The sequence below is a fragment of the Ranitomeya variabilis genome, chromosome 1 (assembly GCF_051348905.1).
Source record: "Ranitomeya variabilis isolate aRanVar5 chromosome 1, aRanVar5.hap1, whole genome shotgun sequence".
NCBI lineage: Eukaryota > Metazoa > Chordata > Amphibia > Anura > Dendrobatidae > Ranitomeya > Ranitomeya variabilis.
The window spans coordinates 668,917,780-668,930,845 of NC_135232.1; the positions used below are offsets into that span (position 1 = coordinate 668,917,780).

The window sequence follows — 13,066 nt, forward strand, 5'->3', positions numbered from 1 at the left end:
GTTTTTTTATGTATTTTTTGTTTTTTCAGGGAGACTTTAGAAACCCAATAATATTTAAAAAAAAAAATAAATAGGCTTTCTATGGCCCACTGAATGAGAGGGAGAGAGGTGGCACACCCAGGAGTCAAGACTGGCACACAAGCTGAAAGGGCAATATTACTCTCCCACTGTTTTTTTAGGTTTTTTTTTTTTTTCAGGGAGACTTTAGAAACCAAATAATATTAAAAAAAAAAAAAAAAAAAAAAAATAGGCTTGCTATAGCCCACTGAATGAGAGATAGCACACACAGCAGTGGCACACAAGCCCTGACTGAGGCCAATATTTTTCTCCCACTGATTGATGTAGTGTTTTTGTGTTGAGGTAGATTTTAGAACACAAATCACGGAAAAAATAAATAGGCTTTCTATGGCCCACTGAATGAAAGGGAGAGAGGTGGCACACCCAGGAGTCAAGACTGGCACACAAGCTGAAAGGGCAATATTACTCTCCCACTGTTTTTTTATGTATTTTTTGTTTTTTCAGGGAGACTTTAGAAACCCAATAATATTAAAAAAAAAAAATAAATAGGCTTTCTATGGCCCACTGAATGAGAGGGAGAGAGGTGGCACACCCAGGAGTCAAGACTGGCACACAAGCTGAAAGGGCAATATTATTCTCCCACTGTTTTTTTAGGTTTTTTTTTTTTTTTTCAGGGAGAATTAGAAACCAAATAATATTAAAAAAAAAAAAAAAATAGGCTTGCTATAGCCCACTGAATGAGAGATGGCACACACAGGAGTGGCACACAAGCCCTGACTGAGGCCAATATTTTTCTCCCACTGATTGATGTAGTGTTTTTGTGTTGAGGTAGATTTTAGAACACAAATCACGGAAAAAATAAATAGGCTTTCTATGGCCCACTCAGTGAGAGATGGCACACACAGGGATGGCACTGTAGCAGAAATGCCAATCTTAATCTCCCACAAAAAAAAAACAAAAAAAAAAAAAAAACTGTCCTACAATTACTATCTCCCTGCAGTAATGTAAGCCAGGTATGGCAGGCAGCAATAGGAGTGGACTGATGCACAAATTAAATAAAAAGTGTGGACAAACAGAAAAGATAGCTGTGCAGAAAGGAAGGAACAAGAGGATATGTGCTTTGAAAAAAGCAGTTGGTTTCCACAGTGGCGTACACACAGCAATACAGCTATCACGGAGCCTTCTAGGGCAGCCCAATGAGCTACAGCGCTGAGGGGAAAAAAAAAAAAAATAGCTTCCACTGTCCCTGCACACCGAAGGTGGTGTTGGACAGTGGAAATCGCTGCAGCACAAGCGGTTTGGTGGTTAGTGGACCCTGCCTAACGCTCTCCCTGCTTCTGACGAAGCGGCAGCAACCTGTCCCTAAGCTCAGATCAGCAGCAGTAAGATGGCGGTCGGCGGGAACGCCCCTTTATAGCCCCTGTGACGCCGCAGACAGCAAGCCAATCACTGCAATGCCCTTCTCTAAGATGGTGGGGACCAGGATCTATGTCATCACGCTGCCCACACTCTGCGTTCACCTTCATTGGCTGAGAAATGGCGCTTTTCGCGTCATTGAAACGCGACTTTGGCGCGAAAGTCGCGTACCGCATGGCCGACAAGCACAGGGGTCGGATCGGGTTTCATGAGACGCCGACTTAGCCAAAAGTCGGCGACTTTTGAAAATGATCGACCCGTTTCGCTCAACCCTAGCTACACATATAGAGATTGCCTAACAAAAAGGCAATCCCTGCATGTGTTGCTGCAGGGACATGCAGCCGTGGGAACTTGAACATAGTATTCGAGCATGCCGAAGACCCCCTGTTAGCACCTGAGCATGATAACGCCTTATCCCAGCACGTTCCCTCATCGCTACTGTTGACGTCTCTCATGATCTTTGAAGATGGAGTGCTGCTGAGGTCTGTGTGTATAATGGCGGTGCTGCTCATGTACATGTAAAAGCTCACTGCATGTTTTTCTCACAATGTTCCTTTTGCCATCACCCTTATAGAGCCACCCAGGAAAGAAAATTTCTAAGGCACCTCATACAGAAGTTCTTGTCTGTTCTTCAGTCAATCCCAGAGACAGGTACAGCAGCAGCTATTCTGTATAGCTTCCCATATCTCTCTAGCAGGTGTACTCACTTCTCAGCTGAGAGCAGGATTACAACTATAGGTTTGAAGCCTCCTGAATGTTAAAAAGTTTTTTCATCCATGGGTGGCAATAAAACAGTCTCGCCATACAGCGACTGCTCTTTTTTCATAAAATAAAGACCCATATAAGATGCCGATCAGCAAGGATTTATTTTTAGTATCGTATAGAGATTGTAGCAGCTACTTCAAGGCTTATTCATATGCTACTGCCTGACACAAGATCTTCTCATTCTTTAGGTCCCGTCTCTGTGGAGAAAATACATTACTGCGAACGTTTCATAGAACTGATCATTGACCTGGAGGTAAAGTGGAAAGAGATTGATGAACTATAGTATGTTACGTATGTGTGTCTGTGGCCTTAGAACTCCGCGCTGTCTCATAGAAGACCTTAGTGAGAAAAGTGCTTCATGATGGTATGGTTAGGAGGCTGAACTGATTAAAGGGAACCTGTCATCCAAAAATAGTATTTGCTGGTAGTCATAGTGCCAATTCCCATCGTAAGCACATGTGGCCAACTAACTGGAAGTTCGGCTGCTGGTAGAAAATGAAGTGATATTCTCCCTATAGCCGATTGCGTTCAGACAAGTGTGTGGCGGCGGAGCTCTTATGTGTGGCGGCGGAGCTCTTATGTGTGGCGGCGGAGCTCTGATGTGTGGCGGCGGAGCCCTGATGTGTGGCGGCGGAGCTCTGATGTGTCGCGTGGCGTCGTTGCTGTGTCGCGTGGTCGCAGAGCTATGACGTGTATATAGCCCACACACACTTGTCTATAACTTCATTTTTTCCCTGCAGCTGCAGCCAAATATCCAGTTAGACGGCAACACGTGTTTTTAAGATGTTTATTGGCTATTTAGAAAGTTTGTGTTTGGCACTCCTGCTACAGTATCGCATAAAGACAAGCAGGCGACTATGCCAGGAGAGTGACCGACCTGGTCGGGACTGCAGATAGAAAAGACTTGAGTTCTAGCCTCCTCTATGCGGAGAATGCCGTTGATGACCTGATTTTGTTACTGTATGTTCCTCACCATTGAGCACTGTCTTCCAGGTCCCATTCCTCCTCGCTTTGAGGAGTCTTTACGCTACCTCATCGGCTATGATAAGATGCTCACTCCCCACTGTCTACTGTCCTGATTCGCACACATTAACGCTGTCCCTACCTCTTTGTGTCCTTGGTGTTGGACCACTGTCTGGCGCTGATTTCCCGCTCTCTATAGACCAGGTTCAGCGCTCTCGGTTTGTTTAGTTACTTATTTAGACTTATTTGGAGACTTCTAGAGAGGCCTATAAATATCTCAGGTGCTGTATGAGCTGGCCTGACCGTCATGGCTGCAGCTTTTCTCACCTTCACTGTTCAACTTCATAAAGGAAAGCTGGACTGTACTCACTAGAAGTAGAGAATAGATATTAAGTGCCAGCCTTAAACTACTAATTCTATTCCCCCCAGGCTTTACTTCCCACCCGTCGCTGGTTTAATACAGTGCTGGATGACTCCCACCTTGTGGTCCACTGCTACTTATCCAGCCTCTCCAAGAGAGAGCAAGAAGGACATTTATTTTCTCAGGTATTTTGTGCTTTAAAAGAAAACCACCTTTATTTTTTCATTTTTAAACTTGCTTTAATATTTGTTTTAATACTTGTCTGAACAGCTCCTGGACATGTTGAAGTTTTACACTGGCTTCGAAATCAATGACCAGACAGGAAACGCTCTCACAGAAAACGAGATGACTACAATTCATTATGACCGTATCACCTCACTACAGGTAAGGGTAAATTGTGTAGGTGTTAACTTTCTACCTCGTCTGAGAGCAGCATAATATGGAGCAAGAGAGCCCGATTCCAGTGATGTCACTTACTGGGCTGTGTGCTGTAGTTTCAATATAATCAATGTATTAGCAGCAGGAGATTATCATGGAGTAGAATAATCTCTACAAGTCTGTAGGTCTGTTACAATCACAAATAGCACACAGAGGCCATCCATGTGCTAACTGCTGTACATTTTTAACATTGCAAAGGCTAGGAAAAGCTTTGTCATTTTATTTATTTTATTTTTCCCATCATTGATGAAAAACTGCTTGTAAAATCTGACACAACACTGACTAATCATTGCTGAAAATCTGGTCCATACCACTGTTGAAAATTATTCCTTTGTTCCCCACAAACTGTACGTGTAAAAATGTTTAGAATCGTAAAGGGGAGCTGCCTTCAGAAAACGACCTATTGTTTAAATCAGATTTTTGTATTACGTATATTTTTTAAAAGAATTTTGGCTCCTTTGAACAGCCTTATTAGACACGTCGTTGCAAACTGTAGTATTCGGGAGCTTACCATTGTGACTATGTACATATGTTGTTTCCTGAAACAATATGAAGTTAAAAGTCTAAAAAAAAAAAAAAAAAAAAAAAAAGCAGTGGCCGGTGTGGAAATGTCAAGATTTCTGTTTTTTTTATATTTAATACAGAGTGTAACATGTTACTTTTTTATATATATAAAAACTAAAGAATACATTTTAAAGGGGTTGTCCAGTTTTCTAATAAGTCTGCAGTCACTTCTTAATCCTTACAATGTGTGTTACACACTCTGTGAGGATAAATCGTTATTGCTGGTGATGGTGAGCGATTTGTATGCATGCAGTAAGATGCCAACTAGATGTGTTTGTCCTCTCTCAGTTCACTTGTATTGAGAGAAGCCAGGCACGACTAGTAGGAATGTGACGACACGTACGCATACTTGCTGTCACATGCCCCCCCGCTGTCACTGACAATACTGGTGAATCTAGACAATGTGCATACCACACAGTGTCAGGATTCTGCAGGCGTGCTTCAGCCATAGAGTTGTGGTGGCACACCTTTATTCACCGCTCAGTGCACATTGTAAGCATGTCATGGCACATTGACCGCTTATCAGTGCTGAGCCGGCTGTGGACATGCTTACAGCCATTGTTCGCCATGTACTGAGCGGTGACTAAAGTTGCTGTGTCGGCACAATGCACTGTATACGGACATGCTGTGTTACCTCTGTACACTGGTCCATGCTGCCACTGCTGGAGATGATAACAGCTGATCGCTGGGGCTGCCGGCTGTCCCACTGGTCATCATTACATGAGCACTGGAAAGCTTGTGTACCTTCAGCTGTAATGTGCAGGGATTGTGTATCTTTCCACGTCACTCATTCTCACACATTTGTCCACACAGAGAGCCGCTTTTGCCCACTTCCCAGAGCTCTACAGTTTTGCTCTCCGCAATGTGGCAGCTGTGGACACTCGGGAATCCCTTGTGAAGTGCTTTGGAGCACTCAGGTACGTGAACACAAGCTGCACATTGGGCTTTTCCTTTTTATGGATCAGCCACTGATTTGACTCTTGGTGTACCATCTTTTTTTTTTTTTAACTTCTCTATTACAGCGTGTAATATACAGCTCTGTGTCCTTCTGCTGCAGCACATCATATTACTCACAGATCTTCTTACTAAAAAGCAGGAATATTTTAGGGATTGTTAGGTCATATGTTGTTATGCTATTAATGACCTTCATTAAAGGCGCAGTCAGACGGCCGTAGTAGGAACATACTGCATGGACTGGCCGGCGGCTCTCTTGTCATGTATTTCTATGCAGCTGCCGTGCTTTGGTCAGGAGAGCCACCGGCCAGTCGGTACACTGCCAAAGTTATACAGCTGCACCCTTAGGATCGTAAACTTTGAACAGAGCCGCGCTGCACAGATCTGTCACAATCTGATACTGTTGACCAATATCATATGGCCGGACAATTCCTTTATAATCAATCATTGATGACCTGGAATCTCTCTTACACTTCAGAAAGCTGTTCTGCAGCATCTAATGTCTGGTGAGCTGGAGATTATAATTACACTCTGAGTTCCCTAAATTGCATAAATGCCCTCAGCCTGCAGTTTAATGATACAGTAAACCATCAGCACACGTGTGAGTGGGTCCCTCTGCCGATAACTAGGAGCCCCTTTCTTATTCCCTGTGCCAGATGCCCATAGACTATTCTAAATGCCACATCCGGTAATACTGCATTATGCAGGACGGATGGTTTGTTACAGCGTCTCCTAGTGTAACTCATGCTTCTATAGTGCTGTCGCTTTAACATGGGGTTAATAATTAAAGGGATCTCTGTAGACTCTTCCACGTGCTGCTGCTCCATCATATTTTCACATTTTATTGCACCATTTGGTTGCAGAGGACTAAAATAACTAACAGAGCTGTAACTCTACCTCCCCGGGTCTTGCACAGCTTTCGGTCTTTATTTGCTGCTGCAGTCAGTCACTCAGCTTAGCACCTCTAAGCCAAGTGATGGGCTGCAGTGTTATCACATCTATTGCAATCGGAACCAATGCAGACAATCACTGTGCACAGAGGGTCTGCTGTGGTAGACTTCAGAGCACAGTGACTGTCTGCAGCGGTTACAAGTGCTAAAGATGTGATGTCATCACTGCAGCCTAGAGGCATCACCGGACCTGGGGACGGTAAGTAACAGCTCCGTTTGTTATTTTAGACCTCAGGTACAATAATATTTGAAGAGGGATTTCAGCAAGACTGAATTTGCGTTGCCACAAATTCAGATACTGTGGCAAGAAAATGTGATAAACACGACAAAAATGGCACTCAGCGAAACATCTGTTCATTGCAATATTGAAAGGACATTTCAGGTGCACGCTCCATTGTCTGCAAACACAAGCCCGTATACCAGATTATTGCTGTGTCTGGGTCACACAGGTCTGTATACAAGAGTAGCCTGTAAAATGCTCCGTGTGCCCCGTGCCATCATAACACTGTCCCGAAAGGAGAAAAGACAGGTAGAGCTTGTTATTCTTCACACACAGCAGACATATTCTGGGGCGATGTACAAAGGTTTGCTTCCAGTGGGCTGGTAGAGCACAGTGTCTTGTGGATTCTGCCCAGTTTATTTAGTTTTTTTGTTTTTTTTCCCCCAGTCCTAACACTCTCCACCAAGTGGCCTCGTACCTGTGTTTATTGCCGGCTTTGGCTGAAGGAGAAGAAACGAAATACGACCGTGAGGTCCTGCTGGAGCTGCTGGTAGGTTCCTATGTTTATGGTACATCTTACTCTTGGTTCCTTACATGGGTTTTATTATTATATTGTGTTTTAGTTTAACTAAAAATTCTACAGGTAACATTTCCATTAAAATAACACTTGAAGCTCCATTGGGGCAGCGTGTTGTCGGTGTAGCCTTCTGTGCTGGGTGGGATTCTGTCATTAGTGGATGTACTTGCGTTAGATGCATTGCATGTAACTGTTGATTTTAGAGGTAAGGCATACATTAATTACTAAAGATGTTCTTCTATTGCAAGAAGTAAACAATCACATTGTCTATAGAGAGATAAAGGCATGCAAATTATCTGCCCTCCAGGAGGAAGACCAGTACCTCCCCACTGCCACCAGTAAGTCAAAGTCTGACCCCTTAACTCCTTCACAACAAAAGACGTATATTTGTGTCCTATATCATGCCCCCGACTTCGATGCAACTTCGACGCTGAGCCCGCATCTTTCCCCATACATAGTAGCTGTTAACCAGTTAAATCCCGTTGTCACTTTCTGAAAGCGTGACTTAACACGCACCAGCCAGAAGCTTGACACAAATCCCGCCCATTGGCGCCCTGTCACGTGATCGGGGGGGGGGGGGGGGCACTGATGGGTTGTCATGACAGCCTGGGGTCTGCAGGAGAAACCCAACCCTCCATGCCTGTCACTGGGAATTTTACCGTCTTGGGACCAACGTTCATAGGAAATCGTGATTTTTGCTGCACATAGCAGTTCTGAAGCCCCGTTATGTATAGCTCTGGCGATTGATTGATCGCAGCTTCAAGTTTCCTAAGCAGACTATTAAATATAGTAAAAAGGGGGCGCTCACAGCAATCCGGCATCAACAACCATAGAGGTCTCAAGGAGACCTCTAGTTGTCATGCCGACACATTTCTGACCCCCGATCACATGACGGGGTCAGCGATGCGCGCATTTCCGGCCCGATGGCCGGAAGCGGTAGTTAAATGCCGCTGTCAGAGTTTGACAGCAGCATTTAACTAGTTAATAGCGGCAGGTGGATTGCGATTCCACCTGCCGCTATTGCGCGCACATGTCAGCTGTACAAAACAGCTGACATGTCGTGGCTTTGATGCGGGCTCACCGCCGGAGCCCACATCAAAGGGGGAGACACGACATGCGCAGTACTGGTACGGCGCATGTCGTGAAGGGGTGAAACTACACATGTTTGGTATCTGCATACTTGTACTGACCTGAAGAATAATATTTCCTGGTAAGTTTTACCATATATTGAACATGGTAAATAGAATTGCACTTTTTTTTTTTTTTTGCAATTTCACCGCACTTGGAATTTTTTCAGTTTTCCAGTACACTATATGGTAAAATCTATGGTGTCATTTAAAAGTACAACTCGTGCCGCAAAAAACAAGTTCTCATATGGCCATATTGACTAAAAAATAAAAAGTTGTGGCTCTTGGAAGAAGGGAAGCTAAAAACAAGAACTGAAAATTGAAAATGGCCCGGGGTGAAGGGGTTAATGAGCTATGCCAAAGCAGTCTTCTCAAAAGCTGGAGACCCGGAGGATATTTGTATGCATTCATCAATGAATCTCCACAGTGACTAATACATTAGATTTGGCAAGAGGAAGGTTGTGGAATTACTCATAGCTGCCAGTCATATTCCTTTTTTTATTTGAGGATTAATGTTATTTCGGTATTTAAAAAAAAAAAAAAAAAAGTGTATGTTTGTTTTTGATGCTATAAATCATTTTGGCAAATGGGTTTAAAGGGAACCTGTCACCCCCAAAATCGATGGTGAGGTAAGCCCACCGTCATCAGGGGCTTATCTACAGCATTCTGCAATTCACACACTACAGACCAAAAGTTTGGACACACCTTATCATTTAAAGTTTTTTCTGTATTTTCAGGGCTATGAAGATAGTACATTCACACTGAAGGCATCAAAACTATGAATTAACACATGTGGAATTATATACTTAACAAAAAAGTGTGAAACAACTGAAATTATGTCTTATATTCTAGGTTCTTCAAAGTAGCCACCTTTTGCTTTGATGACTGCTTTGCACACTCTTGGCATTCTCTTGATGAGCTTCAAGAGGTAGTCACCGGGAATGGTTTTCACTTCACAGGTGTGCCCTGTCAGGTTTAATACGTGGGATTTCTTGCCTTATAAATGGGGTTGGGACCATCAGTTGTGTTGTGCAGAAGTCTGGTGGATACACAGCTGATAGTCCTACTGAATACACTGTTAGAATTTGTATTATGGCAACAACAAAAAAAGCAGCTAAGTAAAAAAAAAAACAAGTGGCCATCATTACTTTAAGAAATGAAAGTCAGTCAGTCTGAAAAATTGGGAAAACTTTGAAAGTGTCCCTAAGTGCAGTGGCAAAAACCATCAAGCGCTACAAAGAAACTGGCTCACATGAGGACTGCCCCAGGAAAGGAAGACCACGAGTCACCTCTGCTTCTGAGGATAAGTTTATCCGAATCACCAGCCTCAGAAATCGCAGGTTCAAAATTGAAGGCATACTGAACCAGCATGGCTACCACAGCATCTTGCAGCGGCATGCTATTCCATCCGGCTTGCGTTTAGTTGGACCATCATTTATTTTTCAACAGGACAATGACCCCAAACACACCTCCAGGCTGTGTAAGGGCTATTTGACCAAGAAGGAGAGTGATGGGGTGCTACGCCAGATGACCTGGCCTCCATAGTCACCAGACCTGAACCCAATCGAGATGGTTTGGGGTGAGCTGGACCGCAGAGTGAAGGCAAAAGGGCCAACAAGTGCTAAGCATCTCTGGGAACTCCTTCAAGATTGTTGGAATACTATTCCCGGTTGAAGCTCATCAAGAGAATGCCAGGAGTGTGCAAAGCAGTCATCAAAGCAAAAGGTGGCTACTTTGAAGAACCTAGAATATAAGACATAATTTCAGTTGTTTCACACTTTTTTGTTAAAGGGAACCTGTCACCCCCCGCGCCCCCCCCCCCCAGTCGTTTCAAACTAAAAGAGCCACCTTGTGCAGCAGTAATGCTGCATTCTGACAAGGTGGCTCTTTTAGTTCTGGGTGCTGTGACTAGAGAAATAATCAGTTTTATAATTTGTCAGAAATACCTTGTCTTCAGTCAAGTAGGCCGGCGTTTCCCACCCTGCTGCAGACGCCACACAGCTGTCACTTACATCTTCTCGGCGCCGCCTCCTAAGCGCTGTTTTGAAAATAGCCGGTGCCTGCGCTCTTTTCTCCTGCCTGGTGCAGGCGCAGTGAGCGCTGCCCGTCTTTCCTCATGCAGTCTAGCTGACTGCGCCTGCGCGGCCGCCCTGCCTGTGAATCCCAGCCCCGCAGTGACTTATGATTTATTCACATTGCGGGGCTGGGATTCACAGGCAGGGCGCCCGCACAGGCGCAGTCACCGAGACTGCATATGAGGAAAGAAGGCCAGCGCTCACTGCGCCTGCACCAGGCAGGAGAAAAGAGCGCAGGCACCGGCTATTTTCAAAGCAGCGCTGAGGAGGCGGCGCCCAGCGCCAAGAGGATTTGAGTGATGGCTGTGTGGGGTCTGCAGCAGGGGGGAAACGCCGGCCTCCTTGACTGAAGACCAGGTATTTAGGACAAATTACAAAACGGATTATTTCTGCAGTTACAGCACCCAGAACAGCATTACTGCTGCACAAGGTGGCTCTTTTAGCTTGAAACGACTGGGGGGGGGGGGGGGGTGACAGGTTCCCTTTAAGTATATAATTCCACATGTGCTAATTCATAGTTTTGATGTCTTCAGTGCGAATTTACAATTTTCATAGTCATGAAAATACAGAAAAATCCTTAAATGGGAAGTTGTGTCCACACTTTTGGTCCTGTATGTATGTATGTATGTATGTATGTATGTATGTATGTGTGTGTGTGTATGTATGTATGTATATGTATGTGTATATATATATATATATATATATATATATATATATATATATATATATATATATATATATATATATATATATATATATATATAAGAAAAAAAGGAAAACAGCACAAACAAAGTAACAAAAAAAGTGGGTCTTTAATGCCTGGACGGCGTGGCGACGTTTCGGATTTTCCAATCCTTTTTCAAGGCTTGAAAAAGGATTGGAAAATCCGAAACGTCGCCACGCCGTCCAGGCATTACAGACCCACTTTTTTTGTTACTTTGTTTGTGCTGTTTTCCTTTTTTTCTTATATTATTGGAACCACCTGAATACTGGTTTGGAAAGCTTTGCACTGCAAGTGTGGTAATATGATGCTGTTCTAAAATTTTTTTCTATATATATATATATATATATATATATATATATATATATATATATATATATATATATATATATATATATATATATATATATATATATATATATACATATACATATATATATATATATATATATATATATATATATATACATATATACATATGCATATACATACATATGGCTTAAAATACAGGGCAAGTGTCTCATCTGTACCTTTAGGCCTTTTAGAGAGAATTTCGTCTTCAACTTTACCTGTTAACAATAACAGTAATTTTAACCATGAGAGGCCACACTTTTACATGCCTCTGTATACTATACCCTGCTATAAGTAAATAGGTAAAAGCAATAGTGCATATAAATAAAGTAGGGTACTTTGTAAACACCGATTTTTATTTAGGAAAAAACGTCAAAGCCATCCCTGCAGCATCAAAGTGTAACGCAATCGTCAATCAGGATGTTCCTAAGCTCTAGTATGTAAACCTGGGCTAGACGTAACGTTTATACAGCTTCCCATTTGTTGGGTATCTATTCGGGAGCCAGTCCTGCTATGCCCTTATTCACACTGCGGCACTATGACACATGGCAAGGTTTTAATTCTAGAGGTTGGGACTGTCCCGGCTGGGTACACCTTGACGCTGGTGGAATGGATTTTAAGCTTTTTTTTTAAAAAAACAACTGTGTTTCCCAAGTACCCTACATTGTTTATTTGCACTATTGCTTTTCATTAGTTACTTACAGCAGGGTATATGTTCATTTTGTTTCTGTCTTGTGTTTTGCCTCTTTAATGGCCAGTCTGAACATGCTCCTATTTTGCATGCACACCATCTAAGTGTTAATAGAAGTGGTAAAAGTTTATTTTTATCAATTAACAAAATGAAAAGTGAATGAGAAAAAATGAAATGTTAAGTTAAATCAATATTTGGTGTGACGTGTACACTTGCACAAAGTCAAAGATTTTGTAAGTTTTTAGGCAGATGAGGCACAAGCCAGACTCTGCCACTAAGGTGAGGTTGTAGAAGACAATTTCATGTGATAGGTCATACACCGTGGCAAGACTGAGCCCAGCAAGAAGACACAAGGTAGTTATACTGCATCAGCAAGATCTCTCCCAGGTGAAGATTTCTAAGCAGGCTTGGGTTTCAAGACGTGCTGTTAAAACTGTTTTGAAGAGGCATCAAGAAATGGACAACGATGTGGTCTGTAGATGCAGTGGAGGGTCCTTGGAAGTTTGGGGCTGCATTTCAATAAATTGAGTTGGGGATTTGGTCAGGAATAATGGTTTCCTCAATGTTGAGAAACAGACGCAGATACTTATCCATCACACAAAACCATCAGTGAGGCGTCTGGTTCCAAGTTTATGCTGCGGCAGGACAACGATCCCCAACAATACAGCCAATGTCTTTAAAACTATTTCAGTGTAAAGATTAGCAAGAAGTCCTGGAAGTGATGATCCGGCTCGAACAGAGCCCTGATCTCATATAATCTAGTCTGTCTGTGATTACTTGAATAGGCAGAAGGATTAGTACAAGCCTCATACACAGATCTATGGTTAGATCACCAAGATGTTTGGAACAACGACACTGTGGGTTTGTACCTAGAG

At 43.0% G+C, this 13,066-nt stretch overlaps 1 protein-coding gene across 1 annotated transcript in view; it reads left to right on the top strand.

The window, feature by feature from the left end:
- The window catches only part of AQR (aquarius intron-binding spliceosomal factor), a 150,257-nt gene that overhangs the window by 39,976 nt on the left and 97,215 nt on the right, over positions 1-13,066 (top strand). The window contains exons 9-14 of the mRNA XM_077263931.1: positions 2,009-2,085; positions 2,388-2,452; positions 3,592-3,708; positions 3,794-3,907; positions 5,339-5,442; positions 7,097-7,199. Of these exons, the coding sequence (XP_077120046.1) occupies positions 2,009-2,085; positions 2,388-2,452; positions 3,592-3,708; positions 3,794-3,907; positions 5,339-5,442; positions 7,097-7,199 (580 nt within the window). The remainder of the gene's footprint in view (positions 1-2,008; positions 2,086-2,387; positions 2,453-3,591; positions 3,709-3,793; positions 3,908-5,338; positions 5,443-7,096; positions 7,200-13,066) is intronic.